Source organism: Lottia gigantea, assembly GCF_000327385.1.
Source record: "Lottia gigantea unplaced genomic scaffold LOTGIsca_231, whole genome shotgun sequence".
Taxonomy (NCBI): domain Eukaryota; kingdom Metazoa; phylum Mollusca; class Gastropoda; family Lottiidae; genus Lottia; species Lottia gigantea.
This window is the reverse complement of record NW_008708651.1, coordinates 53,372-66,990: the sequence shown is the minus strand read 5'-3', so window position 1 is coordinate 66,990 and position 13,619 is coordinate 53,372. Positions and strand designations below refer to the sequence as shown.

At 29.4% G+C, this 13,619-nt stretch overlaps 2 protein-coding genes across 2 annotated transcripts in view; both read left to right on the top strand.

Moving 5' to 3' along the window:
• The window catches only part of LOTGIDRAFT_239376 (hypothetical protein), a 17,638-nt gene extending 10,710 nt beyond the window's left edge, over positions 1 to 6,928 (top strand). The window contains exons 17-26 of the mRNA XM_009055087.1: positions 1,754 to 2,008; positions 2,158 to 2,415; positions 2,731 to 2,952; positions 3,037 to 3,087; positions 3,756 to 3,809; positions 3,859 to 4,074; positions 5,406 to 5,549; positions 5,884 to 5,908; positions 6,120 to 6,151; positions 6,349 to 6,928. Of these exons, the coding sequence (XP_009053335.1) occupies positions 1,754 to 2,008; positions 2,158 to 2,415; positions 2,731 to 2,952; positions 3,037 to 3,087; positions 3,756 to 3,809; positions 3,859 to 4,074; positions 5,406 to 5,549; positions 5,884 to 5,908; positions 6,120 to 6,151; positions 6,349 to 6,449 (1,358 nt within the window). The 3' untranslated portion in view covers positions 6,450 to 6,928. The remainder of the gene's footprint in view (positions 1 to 1,753; positions 2,009 to 2,157; positions 2,416 to 2,730; positions 2,953 to 3,036; positions 3,088 to 3,755; positions 3,810 to 3,858; positions 4,075 to 5,405; positions 5,550 to 5,883; positions 5,909 to 6,119; positions 6,152 to 6,348) is intronic.
• Positions 6,929 to 7,823: 895 nt separating this feature from the next.
• Positions 7,824 to 12,394, top strand: LOTGIDRAFT_174992 (hypothetical protein; the record flags this gene model as incomplete). Its single annotated transcript, XM_009055086.1, has 11 exons — positions 7,824 to 7,878; positions 8,556 to 8,774; positions 8,963 to 9,217; positions 9,396 to 9,452; positions 9,499 to 9,555; positions 9,602 to 9,658; positions 9,705 to 9,962; positions 10,421 to 10,681; positions 11,146 to 11,442; positions 11,798 to 11,941; positions 12,366 to 12,394. The coding sequence occupies 11 exons, from the start codon at positions 7,824 to 7,826 to the stop codon at positions 12,392 to 12,394; spliced, it is 1,689 nt and encodes a 562-aa protein (XP_009053334.1).
• Positions 12,395 to 13,619: the final 1,225 nt, after the last annotated feature.

Genomic DNA, 13,619 nt, shown 5'->3' with positions numbered 1-13,619 from the left:
GAACAATAAACTGGATATTAAAGTGTATTTCAAAGAAACTGATACTCATCAACTCTTGCACAAGAGCTCCTTTCACCCAAAACATACCTTTTCTGGTATAATTAAGTCACAAGTTTTACGATTTCATCGAATTTGTACAAGATCTTCTGATTTCAATCAAGCCTGTACGATTGTTTTCTCAAAACTGAAAGAGCATGGGTACTCTAAACGATTTTTACGAAACATAAAAAATTCCACCTTAGCACAGATAGCAGCTAAAAACAGACTTTATGCCGAAGTACCTCCAGGTTTAAGAAGTGCTCCATGTTTGTCCAGGAGATGCAAAACATGTCCCTTTATATCAGAAACTCATTATTTTGTAAGCAACTCTACGAATAAAAGGTATCCGATCCAGGAACATCTAACATGTGAATATTCGAATGTAATATATTTAATTTCATGCAAGAAATGCCCCAAACAATATGTAGGAGAAACTAAGAATAATTTACGAACTCGCTTTAATGCTCATAGGTCAGACATCAAATTAAAGAAAGACAAGCCTGTTTCTAATCATTTCAACCTCGACGACCATTCAATAGACGATCTCGCCCTAATCCCAATTGAGCGTATAGAAATTGACTTGCCTGAAGATGAAAGTACCAAATTCCGTCAATCTAGGGAAGCCCATTGGATTGAGACATTGAATACAGCAAGACCTATAGCACTAAATATTCATCATAATGTAGGCATAGCACCCTTTGTTGTCCCGTTTAATACAACCAGCAATCGAGCAAGCAAGATAGTTCATGCCCACTATAAGAGCCTTCAAGAGAAAATGCAGAAAATAAGCAGAAAATGATAGTTGCATATTCAAAAAATAAGAATTTAAATGATAATATTGTTCATAGTAAACTAAAAACAATCAGTACATAACAGATACTATACTTCTCGCCCATCGGGCGAGTTATTTTTTCTAATTTCAGATCAGAATAAGAACAGAAGAAAACCCAATATCAAGACCCTTAATCCTAATTTCTAAATAAAGTGTCTGCTCCACCCTAGGCCTGTACATTTGGGAGAATCAAACCCTCCCTTCCCCGAAATCTATATAGAAATTGCCTTCTTTTCCGCGTTGTATATTTTGTATCCCGAAAACAAACCAATCCACACTGATTTTATTTTGAGGGGTAAAATGATTGTAATATTTATAAAAATATCACATTTCTACTTACAAGAATGTAACTTTAGCTGGCTTACAGTATTTTATATCTCAAAGGTTCAGTCCAAAACATAGATTGACAGTTGGTTGATAAAATGGTTGAATTCAGAATGATAGAATGATTTTATCTAAACTAATGTAAATAATAGAAGATTGAAATATTTAACAAAAGACAATGTTGTGAGCTAACAATCAAAATGAAGTTGTTTGCTTATCACATTGTTTATGAAGTATTCTAATAATATTTAATAACATACCACATTTAGATCTCATTTAGATTTGGGCGCACAAAATAATGTTAATTGTTTTTAAATAAATATTCAGTTTAGCCCCCAAATGATAAGTATCCAAAAATTGAATTAGGCAGTACTAATAAGTAAATAGCCATAAATAATTACATCTTAAATAACAGTACAAATAATAACGTCTTTACATTTAAAAATCTAAGATACTACCCCCAGAATTAGATACATTTTTTATCAAATGTAAACAAACCAAATGTCGGATTATGTCGAAGTATTTGTGTCAATTCAACATTCTTATATAATTTTACAGATGGTCCAGAGAATATAAGATTTAATCCTAATAGTGATAATATAGATGTTATAGAAGGAAAGAGTCAGAGTGTCGACTGTTTAGCTGATTGTAAACCAGATTGTAACATCACCTGGTCTAAAGATGGTTCAACAACAATTCTAAATAACCCTTTATCACTTAGTACTAGAGATCAAACTGGTTCTTATAACTGTACAGTTAAACATACTGTATTAAATAAACAACTTACAAAACAACTTAATGTTCAGATTTATTGTAAGTATATAATACTATATTAATAAATACTAGACAGCAAACTAGTTCTTATACCTGTACAGTAACACATACTGTATTAAATAAACAACTTACAAAACAACTTAAGTATATCATAATATAACATGTTTAACTGATTGTTATTATTTCAGATGGTCCTGATAAACTTACTTTCTCACCAGATATAACAAGTGTCAATATAATAGAAGGTAGAGATCAAACTATATCATGTTTAACTGATTGTTATAAATGTAATTATAAATGGACTGGACCAATTTCATCATCAACTAAAGATCTTGTATTGACTCAAATAAAAAGAAATCAGGAAGGAAACTATAGATGTGAAGCTACCAATATTAAAAATACCAACCCTAAAACAAGACCTAAATATATACAAGTTAATGTGCATTGTAAGTATAAATATTTAACCAATCAGACAATTTGTCTAAGTGTCATACAATATATGGGTTATTGTGGAATCGATTTTAGTTTTCCATAAAAGTCAGTCTGTGTGAGTAGTTTTTAGATGGTAATTTGGTTGTAATTGTTCGACAGAAAACAGTCTTTTTTCACCATTAGCTTCTTTTCAAACCCCATTGAGACTATCATAACGAATATTTCAAAATTTACCCCGTAAATTGGCACACAATGTCACTATAGCAGGATTAGGCATAAATAATTATGTTTTTCAAGAATAAATATGTTTTCTGTTATCCGTCTTTCAGATCCACCATATATAACCAGTATAACATCTGATGCTGTAAATAACGAAATTGATGAAGGTTCTGATGTTATATTTAACTGTAATGTTGATAGTAAACCAGTATCTACTATTACATGGTCATCTCCTACTAGTACTGATACTTACACTGGTCAACAGTGGACATTAACTCAAGCTAAATGTCAGGATACAGGAATCTATACATGTACAGCTAATAATGGTATTGGTTAGTCAACTACTAAATCATTACCATTAAATATTAGATGTAAGTATATATTTAGTCAGTATACTATAATCTATATATGTACAGCTAATAATGGTATTGGTCAATCAACTACTAAATTGCCATTAAATATTAGATGTAAGTTCAAGACTATACAGGGAGAGCTTTTGGATGAATCAACTAAAAACTATTTCACCCTGTGGACTAAATATACAATTTGATTCTCAAATAATCCCATTTGTTGCTCTATTCAAAAACATTTCTTGCCAAGCATCCCGAATTATCAAAAGATACTACACAGAGTTACAAAATAAATTTCCCACTATTTTTTACAAAAAATTAGTCATAGCTTATTCGAAAAATAAAAATCTACAGGATATAGTTGTTCGTGGTCGACTTGTCCCCACCGATGATGTAGAGCGATCTAACAGAATTAAATATTTTCATTTTATTAACTGTCTTTGTACTTTATAGTATATAATAGACTAAAACAATTTACTTTCTATACCTGCAGCCATTAATCGCTTTTCTTCATTATTCCAGAAAATTTGAAGCAGTCAGAGTTTTTATGATTTTGTATTTTCCACAGACAATTGTCCCAATAATGTTGTTTCCGTAAATGTAGATTATGAATTTCTTTATTAGGTCCAAAAAGATCTATATGATAACCGTTATGATCTTCTTTGATTTAGTTCATTGCATATTAGCATCACAATTATTGTAAACATAACTTTAACCCCGTGCCAGTGCCTTATATTGAATAGTAACTTGTTACTCTTCAATCACCCTGATCTCTATAAGTACAGCTAACAGTAGTATTGGTCAATCAACTACTAAATCTTTACCATTAAATATTAGATGTAAGTATATATTTAGTAATTTAATTGATACCACAAGGTTTTGTTTTAGGTTCACCAAGAATAAATGGTGATTTAAAAGATGAAGTAATGAATAGACTAGGTGAAGAAGTAACATTACTTATTGATGTTATAGCCTATCCTAAACCTAGTTTTAAATGGATACAAGAATCAACAGGACAAGAATTAACACTAGATACAACTCAACAAGTAGCTACCAATAATTATATTTCAAGTTTAACATTCACAATACAACAATCATCATTTGGTAACTGTTAATAATAGTATAGGTGATGATAAAAGTTACACTATAAAGATTATTGATGGAGGTACGTTCCTAAATAGTCAAATTCAAGATAGGATGGAATTAAATTTTACGTCTGGTTTTCATATCCTGAATGGTCTACCATGCAATAGACAATAGATGCAATTCAGTCTAGAATATCGGTACTAACTTACTCGATTTTTTAATTTCAAGAAGTATTTAATATGTACAGATGGAACCGCGAATTGGAATATTTTGCATAATAAATAAATCTATTAGTGTTGAATGTTTCGTTTAAATTTATCAGTTGAGTGTATTAAATAAATTTCGTTAAAAGGAAATATCATTCCATCAGTTAATTCTGAATTCAACTATTTTACATAAAACTGCCAATATAAGTTTTGAGATATAAAATACTATAAGCCAACTGCCATCACATTTCTGAAAGTATAAACTTGATATTTTGTTGAATATTTTAGTTTGAATTCTTCATTTTTCCTCTCAATATAAAATCCCTATAGATTAGTTTATTTTGGGACATAAAATCTACAATAGGAAAAAAGAAGGCAACTATCTATCAAATGATTTTATCCATGTAATATATATAAAGGGTATATGGTCTAAATATTTTGAATTCTTTCAATTCATAAATTTATTTATGAATTGAAAGAATTGAGTAAATATATTTGTAGATAATTGTATTAGGTAAATTCATCAGTTGATTGTATTGGGTAAATTCATCAGTTGATTGTATTGAGTAAATTTATCAGTTAAAGGTATGAGGTAAATTCATCAGTTGATTGCATTTTGTAAATTTATCAGTTGAAGGTATTGAGTAAATTTATCAGTTGTATGTATTGGGTAAATTCATCAGTTGATTGTATTGAGTAAATGTATCAGATAATTGTATTAGGTAAATTCATCAGTTGATTGTATTGAGTAAATTTATCAGTTGTATGTATTGGGTAAATTCATCAGTTGATTGTATTGAGTAAATTTATCAGATAATTGTATTAGGTAAATTCATCAGTTGATTGTATTGAGTAAATTTATCAGTTGTATGTATTGGGTAAATTCATCAGTTGATTGTATTGAGTAAATTTATCAGTTTATTGCATTGAGTAAATTTATTAGTTAAATGTGTTAGGTTAAGTTATCAATTGAATGCATGGAGTAAATTTTTCTAGTTTAATGTATTGGTAAATCTATCAATTGAATGTATTGAGTAAATATATTAGTTATATACATTGAGAAGATTTTTAGTTGAAAGTTTTAGGTGAATGTTTTTTGTAACTTATTTACCGATGAGTCAAATTATTTAATTTATTCCACAGATCCTGGAACAAAACCGATTTCTGTAGAAGAAACTTTATATAAGGAATGTTTAGGAACTGGTATTGGAATTGGTATTGGAATATCTGTTATGTGTTTATTGCTGGTTTTACTAACAATATTTATATATAGAAAATATCATCCAGGTATTGGTTATACTGTATTTACCATTAATATTAACTATGAAATGTTCCTTTAAGAATTAATCAATATATATATCTTAACATAAAAGAGATGCAGTCAATTTCAATTACCCTTGTCAGAATTACAATTTATCTTAACCTTCTCCTACATTCTGCCAGAATTCTGTCAATATTAAACTTCTGATGGACGTTTTTATTTAATTGATTGTGAATTGGGTGTCGTATTTCAATTCTGAAAAGTATTTGGGATAGTTGAAATTGAGTCTTGTCAGTTGGTATAACAAATTCTTATTCTGCTGAATAACACAATGTAATTTTATAATATTGTATTTTGTAGCCAATAAGAAATTACCAGAAGAAAGGTGAGTTATGTTTTCTCTCCTGATCTGGAACTTCTATTCCATTGACCTACTAAAGGGAAAATAAAAATTATAAATCATTCAGTCTTTCATACAATTTCAACTGCAGACTGGTTTGGTTGAGTACAGAAGATTAAATCCTTATATCCAAATGTCGTTTTGGTCAAAACTGATAAAAACATATTTGCTCATTTTATATATTCTTACTTTCCAGTTATGCAACGTTTTCCAATAGAATTCCAGAAGGTATATTATCCCATTTTATAATTAATTTATCACAATTTACATATTCAGTATGACTATCAATTCTATACCCATAACGGTCCATCGTACAAGTTCCGATGCCGCTTCACGGTGAAAACAGCCGAGAGTCACAGAATTTCAAAGTCCAAATATTGTAATTTTATTCTAAATTATTAGTTATTAGATTTTCTTCCTTACAGATAGAACATATGAAGATTTAAATACTCGTCCTGAAGTTAATGATAACAATCAACATAATTCTGGAGATGTAAAAGAATATGAAAATCTGAGAGGAAATTGAATATAACATACAGTAATATTTGTTAAGAAAATTCTTCGCCCATTCCAAAATGCCGTCTGGAAGCAGTGAAAAGTACGTTTAGATAAAGGGCAAGTTCACTTTGGAATTCGTTATCCACATCTCTTAAATTGTCCTCTGGATTATGCTGTTTTAAAGATGGACTAAAGAAGAAACTGGTACCTAGTTCAAAATAATTTTTTTTCATGATATAATTTATACTTGTCTGATAATTTTGTAATAACTCTGTTCACCATATTCATGACAATTCTCCTTGTATATTATATATATTAATTGTAGTAAGATAGTGGATTTTATCTTCTGCTGTTATCTCTCAAGGTCCATTTTGATAGTATTTTTCATCTTAAGATTCATACTATTTTGTGAAAAATATCTAATTTTGACACATTATTTACATTAGATTCAAATTGGACACGGTTGTGCAAAAATATCTACATGAGAATAAAGATTAGACTACATTCAATAGTTTCTTTATAATGGGAGACAACTTTATTTATTATTTGTTATAAAGGATTATGAGACAGTTTCTAGTAAAGTCAGAAGTCACTTTGAATTTCAAATTACAATATAACAATTGTGAGTGAGGTCTGCCAAACAAAATAAACAGATTATGAAAAGTGGTGGCACAACAAATTCCATTGTGCAATACTACTTTAATGGTTAAACACACCTTTTGAGCCTTCTATTTGTTAAAAGAACGAAATATAACCATCTAATTGTTAATGATGGGTTCTGTAACTTATACTGTTTTATGGGCTGGTGGCACTGGAAGGTGATCTTCTTGGTCTTTCGTGTTTTCAGGCTTTGATGTAACATGGGCTACAAGCACCCCAGGGACACCAGAGAAGTACACGAAAGACCCATAAGTCAGTTTTTAACGTAATATTTTACTAATCACCAAACCTTTTGTCAAATTTGCCTAACATTTTAAGGATTTTGGTACTTGTCTAGAATTACCGACTGCACTCTGGTAGTCTTTTATTAAGCTCTTGAGTTATTGTTTGGTGGGGATAACAGGAGGTAGTATGTAATTAATTGGGGTACAAGGTGTCCAAAAAGTTTGTAACGGAGATTCCGGTGTTTCTCAGGAGAACCCTTTCTGACGTGATTACGGTAAAAAAAAATTGTAACCGAAATCCCAGTGTTTCTCAAGACCCTCTCTGACGTGATACCTTCTAGACATTGCTACAATATAGAAGCATGTATTTAGGTCATATTATACAATCATATAATAGTATGTATAGGTGTTTTCATGTTTAACAGGGACATTAAATAACAGCCTTACAATAAAAAAAAACTATACACTAGTAGGTCACATGTATGACAAGATCGTCTTGTTGAATATTATTCAATAACATGGAGTATAAATGTATATTAATAGTTATAGTATATTTATCAGTACTAATTACAGGTAAGTGATGTATTTACATTGTATTTATTTATCATGATATACATCTATAAGATAAATCTTCGTGTAGAGTAAAATAAAATTATAATAGTTATATTCAACTTAACGCTTAACGCATATAATAATATCATATGATATATCGAATCGCACTGTCAACTTTGACATTTTTTTATGATAGATATTTGACTTCTAGTTTTACCTTCAAAATATTTAGACCATATACCCTTTATATGTAACATGGATAAAATCATTTGATAGATAGTTGCCTTCTTTTTTCCTATTGTAGATTTTATGTCCCAAAATAAACTAATCTATAGGGATTTTATATTGAGAGGAAGAATGAAGAATTCAAACTAAAATATTCATCAAAATATCAAGTTTATACTTTCAGCAATGTGATGGCAGTTGGCTTATAGTATTTAACATCTCAAAACTTGGATTGGCAGTTTTATGTAAAATAGTTGAATTCAGAATTAACTGATGGAATGATATTTCCTTTTAACGAAATAATATCATGTATTTCGTTTAAACGAAAAAAGTAATTCGTTTAAAAGAAAAGAATGATATTATTTCGTTCAAACGAATTAATTATTTCGTATTACAAAGTATTGAAAATTACGCTTAAGGAGGGTTCCGTAGATAGTTAGGTGAAAATTATACATTACAATGTAATGTTACAGATTCGCCTAGTGTTCTAGATTTCCGTAGAAACAATATTGTTGTATGTAGTATGATAAACTGTGAGAGTAGTTCAGATAATAGATATAAATGTGGATGTATAAATAATAACAACAAACAACTATATCTCAATATAAGTAATATAAATAAACAAGATGATACAACATGGTCTTGTAGAGGTAATTCTGGTAGACAAGGATCAATTAATGTATCAGTTTATTGTAAGTTTATTTTCATCTCTGTTTAATTTTCAGATTATCATTCACTAGTCAAACTGACACGATAATACACTCTTAATTTATCATTTTCTGTGAAGCAAAAAAAATTGTCCTTTCTCATTTTATGAGCATCGTTATTTGGTTAAATTCAATAAAAGAAATTTAAAGAAATAATAAAGTGATTTTTACAGATGGTCCAGAGAATATAAGATTTAACCCTACTAGTGATAATATAGATGTTATAGAAGGAAAGAGTCAGAGTGTCAACTGTTTAGCTGATTGTAAACCAGATTGTAACATCATCTGGTCTAAAGATGGTTCAACAACAATTCTAAATAACACTTTATCACTTAGTACTAGAGATCAAACTGGTTCTTATAACTGTACAGTTAAACATACTGTATTAAATAAACAACTTACAAAACAACTTAATGTTCAGATTAATTGTAAGTATATCATACTTTAACGAAGCACAAGACATTTATTAACTCAACGTTTCACATCCTCATACAGGCGGCGTTATCAGGAGAAGTGTCACTTAAATAAACAACTTACAAAACAGCTGCCCAGAATTATTGTAAGTATATAATACTATAACATGTTAACTGATTGTTATTATTTCAGATGGGCCTGATAGACTTACTTTCTCACCAGATGTAACAAGTATCAATATAATAGAAGGTAGAGATCTAACTATAACATGTTTAACTGATTGTTATTATTTCAGATGGTCGTGATGAACTTGCTTTCTCACCAGATGTAACAAGTATCAATATAATAGAAGGTAGAGATCAAACTATAACATGTTTAACTGATTGATATTATTTCAGATGGTCCTGATGAACTTGCTTTCTCAGCAGATGTAACAAGTATCAATATAATAGAAGGTAGAGATCAAACTATAACATGTTTAACTGATTGTTATTATTTCAGATGGTCCAGATGAACTTTCTTTCTCACCAGATGTAACAAGTATCAATATAATAGAAGGTAGAGATCAAACTATAACATGTTTAACTGATTGTTATCAGTGTAATTATAAATGGACTGGACCTGTTTCATCACCAACTAAAGATCTTGTATTGACTCAAATAAAAAGAAATCAGGAAGGAAACTATAGATGTGAAGCTACCAATATTAAAAATATCATCCCTAAAACAAGATCTAAATCTCTACAAGTTAATGTACATTGTAAGTATATATTTATTATATGACCCACCTCTCTATGTCAATGTATAATCATAAAAAAAGAATTGAGCATTTTCTGATAATATTGTTATTGTGCTCGACTGAAAAGCTACTTTTAAATAAATGCAAACGTCTTGATAGATATTTTTCAAAGAGTATTGCTGAAAGACTAAGCTTTTGATGTTCCTCAGTACTTTTGGACAATCACTACTTTCATCCACTAAAAAATATTCGAAAAATGCTAACAGTTGATTTGTCCAAACATCACAAAAATCTATAGGCATCATCCTTGGCACGGCCTAAACCTACGGAAACAATCTGTCAAAAATTGATGCCTTTAAAGTGAGCATATATTTGATATAAACAGACCAACGGAAAATATGAGGACTCATTGTTTGCTGAATGGGCATATAAAATTCTGACTATGTTAAAGATTATTAATTGCCTTACTTCTGTTTCAGATCCACCTGATATAACCAGTATAACATCTGATGCTGTAAATAACACAGCTGATGAAGGTTCTGATGTTATATTTAACTGTAATGTTGATAGTAAACCAGTATCTACTGTAACCTGGTCATTTTCTACTAGTACTGATACTAACACTGGTCAACAGTGGACATTAACACAAGCTAAATGTCAGGATACAGGAATCTATACATGTACAGCTAATAATGGTATTGGTCAATCAACTACTAAATCTTTACCATTAAATATTAGATGTAAGTTTTTATTAAGTCAGTATACTATAATCTATACATGTTCAGCTAATAATTAAATATTTAATGAAAATACATATCTAGTCCGTATATTATAACCTATTTATGTAGAGCTAGTAATGGTATTGATCATTCAACTACGAAATCTTTACCATTATTGTTACGGTATTGTTTGTATTTATAGTTCACCAAATAGGAATAATCGACCATGGTCTCATAGAGGAGGTTTTCGTATCACCTGATGCACAACTTTAATAGTTCTAAGATTGGTTTGTCCGACCAATTGTCCTACTCAAGTTATGCATTATGTTCTAACGGCTAAGCCGTGTATAATGGAATTGTGCAACTATGCCTAGCCTAAATCTTATTTGCTATTAGAAGGCCATATATTTAACTTGTTACAATCCCTGAATGAGGTTTAGTTTTTATCGATAAGTAGTAACACTGTTTTACATTTACTATAAAAGGTCCACCAATACTTAAAGAAGAACTGAAGAAAGAAATAAGAAGACAAATTGGAGAAATGGTATTATTAGAAATAAATATAGAAGCTTATCCTGAACCAAATTTTATATGGAAACAATTGATATCTGATATAGAATACCCCTTTGCTAAAACAGAGAGAGTTTCTGAAAATAATTTTATATCCACATTAGAATTGATATTAGATCAATCATCGTTTGGTTATTATATAATAACTGTACAAAATATTATTAATGGTGAAACTAAAGCAAAAACCTGGGGAATAAAAATCATTGAACTCGGTAATTTTATTTGTATAATTAAGTATAATTGACTATTTTAGACATGATTTCATGAATTTTTAACGTTCTTCATCATAATCCCATTAAGTGAATATCATATACTTATTAATATTTGATATGATTTTAATGGGTGTATTAAAATGAAATTAAATGTTTGTTAAAGGTGGAGTATGCAAATTTTCATTATCGAAAAAGTCGTCAAACATCTATGTATCTATTTTATCAAACAGAATTAGCGTTAAAAGAGTAAATTAAAATCATCAGTTGAATGTATTGAGTAAATTTATCAGTTAAATGTAGATTTTTGGTAAACTTGATATACCGGCAAGTCAAATTCATTTATTTTATTCCACAGACCCTGGAACAATATCTTATAAGCAATCTGGATATCAAGAAGTTTTATCCACTGGTATTGGAATCGGTATTGGTATTGGAATATCTCTTGTTTGTGTATTTCTGGTTTTACTGACAATATTTATATATAGAAAATATCATCCAGGTATTGGTTTTACTGTACTTTGGGGATCTTTAAAAAAAGAACCATATGAAATTTTCTATTGTTAATTTTCTATCATTAAATAGTCAATTTTAGTTACCCTTGTTTCTTTTCAGAATTACGATCTGAATCTTCTCCTACATTCTGTCAGAATTGTGGCATTTGACAACCATTTATATTCTCGCGTGCAATTATTACAAGGCTTAATTAGTAACACTACAATTCAATGTCAATACTTCCACGAAAAATTCAAATTCCTAATGAACGTTTCATTTAATTGTAAGTTGGTCGGGTGTCGTATTTGAATGTTGAAAAGTATTCCGGATAGTTGGAATTGAGTCTTGTAAGTTGGTTTAACAATTTCTTAAATTCTTATACTGCTTTAAATATAAATTAATCTAATTATTTATTTATTTTTCTTTTGTAGCCAATAAGAAATTACCAGAAGAAAGTTGAGTTATATTTTTTTCCTGATCTGGAACTTCTATTCCATTGACCTACTATATCAACCTTTTCAATCTGTATGGTTATTCTGATGATTATGTTCTTGTCGAAATTGAAGTCATTATATAGCAACGATCATTAAATGCACACAAAGAATATCAGCCGCAGACTGGTTTGATTGAGAAAAAATGTTGTTTTGAGAAGTTGTAGTTAAAACTGATAAAAACTTATTTGTTCGAATTACTTATGATATATTCTTACTTTTCAGTTATGCAACGTTTTCCAATAGAAATCCTGAAGGTAAATTATCACATATTATCATGAATTTATCACAATTTACACATTCAGTATGACTATCAATACTATACCCAAAACGGTCCATCGTTCAATTTCTGATAGTGTTCTTCAACTTTACGGTGGAAACTGCTTAGAATCGCCGAAATTCAAAGCCCAAAGGTTGTAATTTTTATATTAAGTTATTAGTTACTAAGCACGCCTTTCTTACCTACAGATAGAAAGTATGAAGATTTAAATGCTCGTTCTGAAGTTAATGATAACAATCAACATAATTCTGGAGATGTAAAAGAATATGAAAATATGAGAAGAAATTAAATATAACAGACTGTAATATCTGATTTTGTAGTAGTATTTTCCAATTCTAACGCATTAAATATAACAGACTGTAATATCTGATACAGAACTAGTAATATCCAATACTGAAATTTTTAGAAATGCAAGCCATCGCGAACAATTGAGGGCTCTTTAATTTAATGTACGTCTCTCCAAACCCAGTATCATCTTGCCTAACTGACCACCGATTTCAGCTCTGTATTCTCTCGTTTGTCTACCGAGTTGCATTTAAATTAATATTATGGTAATTTTCAGTGTGTTCTGATCGGTATATGACAACTATCAGTTTATGCCTATCTATTGTAAATATTCACTATTATTTATTTATATATATGTATTATGAATCTTCAATTTGGAGGAAATAAAGATATATGTAACGGACTGTAATATCTGATACAGTACTAGTAATATCCCATACTAACACATTAAATATAAAAGACTGTAATATCTGATACAGTACTAGTATTAAATTAAACATATTAAATATAACAGATTAATATAGATAGATACAGTAATATACTGTAATATCTGATACACTAATAATATCCAATACTAACCTTTATTATTTCTGATACTCAATATGTATTCGGTATACTAATTGAACTTT